Source organism: Anabas testudineus, chromosome 8 (assembly GCF_900324465.2).
Source record: "Anabas testudineus chromosome 8, fAnaTes1.2, whole genome shotgun sequence".
Lineage (NCBI taxonomy): Eukaryota > Metazoa > Chordata > Actinopteri > Anabantiformes > Anabantidae > Anabas > Anabas testudineus.
The window spans coordinates 21,402,024-21,409,806 of record NC_046617.1 but is presented as its reverse complement, the minus strand read 5'-3'; the positions used below and the strand labels follow the sequence as shown (position 1 = coordinate 21,409,806).

The window sequence follows — 7,783 nt, the reverse complement described above, 5'->3', positions numbered from 1 at the left end:
CTCCTCCACATTAAAAGCTAAGTGACGACACCGATTTAACAGTAGGTTAATCAGTGTGTTTGCTGCCTGTCACACAACACGGACACAAAGTCACTGTGGGAAATCATTTTTATTATCATAAAACATGTTTGTAACTAATCACTGACAATATCAAACACTGATCATACAACAGACAACAGGTTTAAAAAATAAGAGCGTTTCAAAGGAAGCAGAAAAGTAAAACCAGTTTCAAATAAATACAAATAAAGAGCATCCTGTCACGGGTGACTGAACTGTGTCTAATGCTCTGACATCGTCGCTGCTGTTGCGAAACTTGAGAAACTTTTCATTTCCTCGAGTGAGTCAGCAACTCTCTCTCTCTGCATCTCAGGTGTTTGTTGTGAACCTCGCTCGTCCTTCTCTGCATTTATCAAAGCTCCACACTGATACTGAAAAATCTATCATACATATTCAGAGGAATGACCACAAAGGCAAAATAATACATCATCAGAGAAAAATCTCACAAGACATCAAACTGTAAACCAATCAATAAATAGTGAATAAATCAATAATAAATAGTAGCAATAAATAAAAACAGTATAAATATAAGTTTAAAGAAAATATAAAAATGTTCTTTCTGTAAACACTATGAAACAAAACCATGTAAAATATGTTTGTATAAAGTTTCCTAAAACAGCTGCATTTCCTGTTGGTATTTCACAGTAAAAGCCTCGATGTGCATCACCAACAGAGAAGCTTTTAATGTGAAAAGAACTGCCAGTTCCTCTCTGTGTCCGTTTCAGTTAAGAAACTAAACTTTTGTGAAAAGCAGCAGTGACGTGCAGAAAAGGAGCCGAGTTGGAGTTTGATCTGCAGCTCAGCGGCTCCAGTCTGAAGTTTGTCTTCTGTTCATTGTCTCTGTCAAAGCCTAAAACACCTCCGTATGGTTGTTCTTGTTCAAACGCTGCAGGATTTCACAGACAACCTGAAACATTCTGCAGCAAGTGAAATGAGAAAGCAGCAGCAGCAGGTTCAGACCTGCAGCGCTCATTCCTACACCGATTTTGAACACATTCATCCTCCGGCTGCGTTCTCATGCCTGTTTGTTTTGCAGAAGAGACAAATCCCAGATTCTCCAAATGACTGAGGTGTCGACATGCTGCGACACAAAATCTCTGTTGTTTTTTGTTCTCACAGAGACGAAAAGCTCCGAACCTTCAGTTCGAGCCACAATAAGATGCCATGTGTCCAGACACCTGTGTGGTGGGGGGGCTCAGGTGTGATTGTTGCTGTTTGTCATTAACCCACAGAAACACCTCTCAATAAATCCATACATACATAAATAATGCCAAAATCACCAAAGATTGTCTCTGCAGACAGATGTTCCACTCTGTGATTCCTTTCTAGTTTAAATGATTCTAGATTTTTAAGTAGTGATAACTAGTTAATCCCACAAAATCACATCTGTGCAATCCACTGCTGTTTTTCCACTGACTGTGCTGCTGATTAAAAATGACCTCACAAAAAGAATTCAATAGTAAACAACTAATGGTTCTGTAATAATAGTTTTCTCAAAGAGAATCGACATGAATTCATTAAACTGACAAAAACATTCAGGACGACTTCAATTAGATTTTTTTGCATTCCACAGAAACGTTTCTACTTGTCGTCTATTCCTACTAAATGTTGAACATCTGTACATATCATCTGTGTTAATATCATGTATGATATACAAATACATGTTTAAAACTCGATTTAAATCTCTGGACTGTGGTTGTGCACAGTCGCTTCAGCTTGACGTCCCGCAGACGTCACATCAGCTGATCTATGAGACAAATACATTAAATAAATAAATACATAAATAAATAAATCTGGTTTCTCAGATGTAAAATCCTCAAACGAAGAAGACTGTGCTTTGTTTTCAGTTATTAACTGTTCTAATGTGGCTTTAACTGATCCCTTCCATCCTCCAGTCCCTGATGATCGGTTTCACCAGTTTACTGAAGGCATCACCTCAAGTCTTCCTGATTTTTCCACATGTTCCTGAATGCAGTGTCAGGTGGTCCTTGCTGGGCGGGGCTTAACGTCCACCTGAAGGTTGGGTCCTGTAGGTGGCGATGTTTCTCAGGCTGCGCATCATGTCGTGGCAGAAGGACTGGAGTCGTGACAGCGTCAGGTGGACCGCCACCTGGACCTCATAGTTACCAGGGAGTCGACTGGCGAGGTCTGAGGCGGAGTTCTGATCCGAGCCGCTGGTGCCACTGAGCTGACCCACCTCCTCCATCTGAAACACAGTCACCAATTAGCACGTCTCGGCAGCCAATCACAGCTCAGCTCACAGCGCAGGTGTGAGTGTTACCTTGTTGATGCGTAGCAGCAGGTCTCTGAGGTCGGCTTTCAGGTCACTGAGCCCGCTCAGTTTGTCCGACAGAACTCCCACCAGCCCCTGGTACAGCTGGATTCCTGCCAACATATGACCCACACACGTCTCCTGCAGGGGGCGACACACAAACACATCAGAACACCTGAAGAACCTGGTCACTTGGTTCTCCTCAACAACCCACACTTACACCCTAAGATTTCCCTGGAACCCAAGAAACCAAAAGCGGTCCATGGTCAAAGAATCCAATAACAAGAACCTCACTGATGACCTACAGAACCCCCTACCACACCAGAAACATGGATCCAATGAACTTATCAAGAGCCGGAAAAAGAATCAAGAACCCCCATAAAGACTGAGCCCTGGGATCTTCACAGCTACCGGATCGACCTGCAGAACCACCAGAACCCTCTCAGGTAACAACTTCACGGACACTTAACCCGAGAACTAAAGACACCTCCCAGATCAAAGGAACCCCCTAATACCCCTCAGACCATCTGACCTGACCCAGATTGTGGACTGACCAGTGTGAAGCCTTCGGACAGCGGTTTGATGACAGGGGGGTTGGGGATGCGCAGTGAGTCCTCCATCGTTTGCAAGTTTGTGGGGGAGTCAAGGGTCCAACCCTGATAGGGAAGGCAAACTGTTATTAACACATGAAGAAGAAAAAGCAGATGTGCAGCAGAACCGGCCAATGAGATGTGTCGTTCACCTGGATGTTGATGGTGGCAGCGTGTACGGCGGGAAGACCGGTCAAGATCTTCTCCACCACCATCTTGGTTTGCTCGATCGCCTCTTTGAACGTCAGAGGGGGGGTCGGTGCAGATTGAACCAACGTTGTCAACAAGAAGCAGCGCAGCAGAGCGACGACTGTAGGGAAAACAACCAACCAAACGGATTATTAAACACAATAAATCAATAATTAATACTTTTGTAGTTTTTGACAGACTTTAAAACACTCACACTAAATCCTGAGATTATAAAGAATCAAGCTAGAAAATGATAAATACTAATAAATAAATTCAATTCAATCTTAAAGTTATACTGTAATGACTCCATTTTGCCATATTTGTATTTCCCCACATTAAAAAAGTGTAATTACAATAATTGTATTTAAATTTGTAAAATAAAATTACATTTCTCTACCAGTAACACTTTTTTACTCTTTTTTTAATTTGTGTACTGACTTTGAGGTAGAATTATTATATACTAATCATTTGTTTTGTAATATTAACGTTTTATTTATTTTAATATTTAGCATGTTCATGTCTTACATAATTGTGCTAGATCTTTTTTCTTCTGTTGACTGATCATTTCAGATCTAACCAAGACTTCAACAGTGATTCTGGCTTTTTATTTCTTACTCAGCATTTTGGCACTAACAAGCCCCCATACTTAAGCGCCACGGTGGCACTTGGAATCCCTCATAGCTCTTCAGTGTCAGGTGAGTTCATGTTGTGCAGACACAGAACACCTGTGCAGGTTTACTTATGATACAGAAGATCGTTTTTAACATGCAGTCCTCTCTAAATCCCCTCCACCAAACTCCGTTCTCATTTCTGCAGATTTTAGCAGCTTCTCTTCTCCGCATGCGCACTCGCTCCTAAAGTCCAAATAAAGTTGGCTCTTACCCGTCTTAGTGTCCATGTCTTTCAGGGCGGATGTCTTCGTCTCGGTCTCGGGGTCTGTCCACCGGTAAACTCGCTAAAATCCCTTTGAGCTTCCATTTGCAGCCGTTTGGACTTTTTATCTCGACCCTGGCTCTCGTGGGTAATTCCCATTTCCCGAAACGCGCGCACTCACGTCGGAGTCATCCCGAGTGACGAAGCCTGGGAAAGCTCGTTGCATCACGAGATGACAGGCGAAGACTTGCAGGGTCACCTGGGCCGGTAAACCACGTGGGAACGCGTACGCACATGTGCGATTACTGCGCAGACTCTGACCTGCAGGTGTTCCAAGAGTAAAGTTACTGAAGTCCTGTACTCGAGTACAACTTGGAACGTGTTCCACTCTGTACTTTTACTGAACTACATTAAAGTACTTTAGAGCTGGTTAACTGACCTGACGAGATGCAGGTAAACAGCATCACATCATGACCTCAGTGACGTCACTGGAAGGGTCACATCCTCACATCTGTTCCATCCTTACATCTGCACCAGAGTCCATGGAGAAAAGGGAGCGTTAAAATACATTTTTATATGTGTTTGTGTTTCTTACAAAGACAACTGGAAGGTTTCCGTCCTTTGAGAGTGAAGGTGCTCGTTGTTACACTGGAGCAACTGGTTACCAGTGAAACCAGTAGTGTCCCTGACCTTTGATCACTTTGTAGAATTCTTTATAACAAAATAACGTCATATTTTATTAACTAAACTTTTTAATGTAAAATGTGAATTTAACTGTGAAATAAATGTAGGACAGTTAAAATATATTTAATATAAATATACGTTTCCTGTTATTAGGAGATGTGACAAAGACATTTTCAAAAACACATTTCGACATAGATTCATAGATAATAATAATTAATAATTAGATCGTTTTTTAATTAGCTGAGAAATGTCAGATTAATGCTGCGTTCATCTTGTGTCAGAGTTTTTGTAATAGGGAGTTTCCAACATCTAAATTTGTGATGACATTGACATTTAAAGGCTGAAAACTCAGTTTGTCACAGTGAAGATTTAAGATTTTAACAGACATCACTCAGAACCTGAAGGCATCATGAGGAGGGTTAATTAAAGTTTGAATTAAATCTGTTTAAAAACCTGAAGGGTTAAAAACACCAAATGTTCAATTAGGAACATTTGGTTAAGAATTTTAATTAACAGGTGTCTGTTAATTATTTTCAGTGAACATTAGTTTAGTTCCAGGTCCTGTCGGACCTGTTGGTGTCAGGTTGATTTCTATTGACTGAAGGAGGATGTGTGTGTTTTGTGGTTAATTATTCACCACTTCTTTCTTCCTCTGTATCGTCACGCTTCACTCTTTTGTTCTCTTTAAGAAATCCTGGAACATTGTGAGTCAGGAGAAAACACACGGTGTGATTTGTGTTTTGTTTCCTCATTGAAAACGAAACCTCTGCAGATTCAACTTCTGTGCTTAAGAACAATTTCCAGGTTCTAGAGTTCACCCGGGAACAGTCCGAGCTTTGGAAATCGTTTGATACCTCTGTGCTGAGCTGTGCCTCATCACACAGTGTTCTGGATGATTCCAGAATCAGCAGGTAACAGGTGTGAAGGAACCAGAGGAACGGACCTGCCTGCAGAAAACATATCAGAGGAGAACCACAGGACGGCATCCACCCACTGTGGAGCAGCTCAAGTCCTAAATCCACCTGGAACGAACAAACTCAAATTCATTCACTCAGTTCCCAAAAGATTAAAGATGTAACACGACTCGTGTTCTTCCACCTGTTCTTCAGAGAAACCCAGAACTTTCAACGAGCTGAAGCAAACAGCTGTTCATTCACAATCTGATGGAGCCTGAACTGACTTAAGACGTCCTTCAAATATTTCTACTGTCACTGTGGTTTACAGTAGGATGTACACAGATCCATGACTGAACTGCATTTACAGCAGCTTTCCATCAGTTTCTGTTCTCACAGAGTTCGGTGAAGGTCGGATTTACTGTAAAACGGTCACAGTGACATCAGACATGTTCATTAACCTGTAAACAGAACCACCATCTAGTCTGGTCCTAACCACACCCAGGACTCAGGGTAGCTTTAGGTCCACCATCCTCCTCCTTCCAACCCCCCCCCCCCCCCCCCCCCCCCCCCCTAAAGGTAGTTTATAGAAGCGGAGCAGTTCCTGGTGCTGTGGTTTCCATTTAGTTGCATAAGAATGTAATTTCTGGGAGAAGCAGCTGCGTGGTTCCTCAGTGCTACTGGTCTGCTCGGCTGGATCAACGCTGGATTACAGCGGAGTGTGCACATTCTCCCCGTGTTCGCCTGTTACACACTGTCAGACCAGAACAAAAATGAAGCTGCTAAACTTACCGTGGATCAGTTGGTAAAGCAGTGAGCCACAACCCACGGGCTCAGTGGTTCAGTTCCTCCGGGTCAGTTCCTGGTCAGTGAGTGAAGTTCTTATCCGAGAACAGAAGCTCCACATTTACCCATTTTACCCACACGTCATGAATCCAACGTAGATTTTCTTAAAACCGTTCTTTAGAACATTTACAGAGCCATTGGTGATTGACATGAAACTAATTCTATTCTATTATTATATTAACATATGAGTCAGAAGCTCTTCACAGTCACAGGTTCTTTAACTGAGGAGTAAAAGTCACAGTTTAAGTCCTAAACTCCAGAAGTGAAGGAAAAGAAAAGTGATCGAGAGAAAGCAGCTCAGTCTGACTGATGAGCTCAGTACTTTTACTGTGAATGCACCAGTTATCCACTAAAGTACTTCAATCCTGTGAGTACTTAGCGCAGTACTGGCTGAAACTAACATTTGACTTTAATAATAAACTTTGAATAAACAGACGAAGAAGGTTCCAGTGAAGCGTGTTGTAAAATCCTCCGGTGATTTCACAATCGTGTTGTTGTGATTCAGTGTTTCACCATCATCGTCGTGGACTAAAGATTAGAAGCAGAAAGTTTGAGGATTTAGAAACAGGATGTTGGTGAAGAGTTCATATTTAATATTAACTGAAGATCATCAGTGTCAGTGACTGAAGAACTGCTGCAGATCATTTCCTGACTGATGATGAAACTGGATGAGCGCCAACAGTTTTAATGAGAAATAAACTCTACTAAGAAATAGTTGAACAAAGATTTGGGTCAACCCCGTGGACGTGGACTTAAGCTCCTGTAGTTGGATTGTTTCCTGTGCACAGATCAAATCCATGAAGCAGCAGCAGCTTCTGAAGTTTTTCCTTTTAAAGTCATGTGAAGTGAATCCATTAATGTCAGTTTACCTCAGATACAGTGACTCGTGGTGATTTAATAAATGACTTTCCAAATTCATGTTACATAATTTGAGACATTACACTTGTTAAACCCTGAAGTGAGGAAGTGGTGCTTCCCCACATTTTACTACAACCCTCAGCTCGAGGACTTTAGAACCAGTTCCTGATTGTTTCGAACTGACAGAGTGAACATGCTGTTTCCAAATCAAGATCTCATTCTTTATTATTTAACTTAACTTTTGCTTGATTTTTGGACTCTGACTTTGGTTTTTGTGTTTCCCTGCTGGACCCCGTCTTCATGTCTCCTGTGTCCACGTCCGTCTACACACTTGTGTCCTGTCAGTTCGTGTCACTATGACTTCTGTGTCTTCTTCTGAATACATTTACACAAAGTGTCTATGAGACGACGCTCGTCTGACTCAGGCTGAAGAGGCGTCTGGATCACTTTTTATTTTCTTTATTTAAGCTTTTATCTCGGAGCTGATGTCAGCATCACAACACTGACTCTCTCCTGCTTTT

The 7,783-nt window shown here is 41.9% G+C and overlaps 1 protein-coding gene across 2 annotated transcripts; it reads right to left on the bottom strand.

The window, feature by feature from the left end:
• Nucleotides 1-102: 102 nt before the first annotated feature.
• LOC113158750 (granulocyte colony-stimulating factor-like) lies at nt 103-6,563 on the bottom strand. 2 transcript variants are annotated; one of them, XM_026355050.1, is made up of 7 exons: nt 6,351-6,563; nt 4,421-4,509; nt 3,991-4,302; nt 3,072-3,229; nt 2,884-2,985; nt 2,339-2,470; nt 103-2,263 (listed from the first exon to the last, which is right to left on the bottom strand). In XM_026355050.1, exons 3-7 carry the CDS (start codon nt 4,004-4,006, stop codon nt 2,060-2,062), a joined length of 612 nt encoding a protein of 203 aa, XP_026210835.1. In that variant the 5' UTR covers nt 4,007-4,302; nt 4,421-4,509; nt 6,351-6,563; the 3' UTR covers nt 103-2,059. The 2 variants fall into 2 exon arrangements, with proteins under 2 accessions (XP_026210835.1, XP_026210745.1); XM_026354960.1 differs by lacking the exon at nt 6,351-6,563 and having other exon boundaries at nt 4,421-4,576.
• Between the last annotated feature and the right edge of the window lie 1,220 nt (nt 6,564-7,783).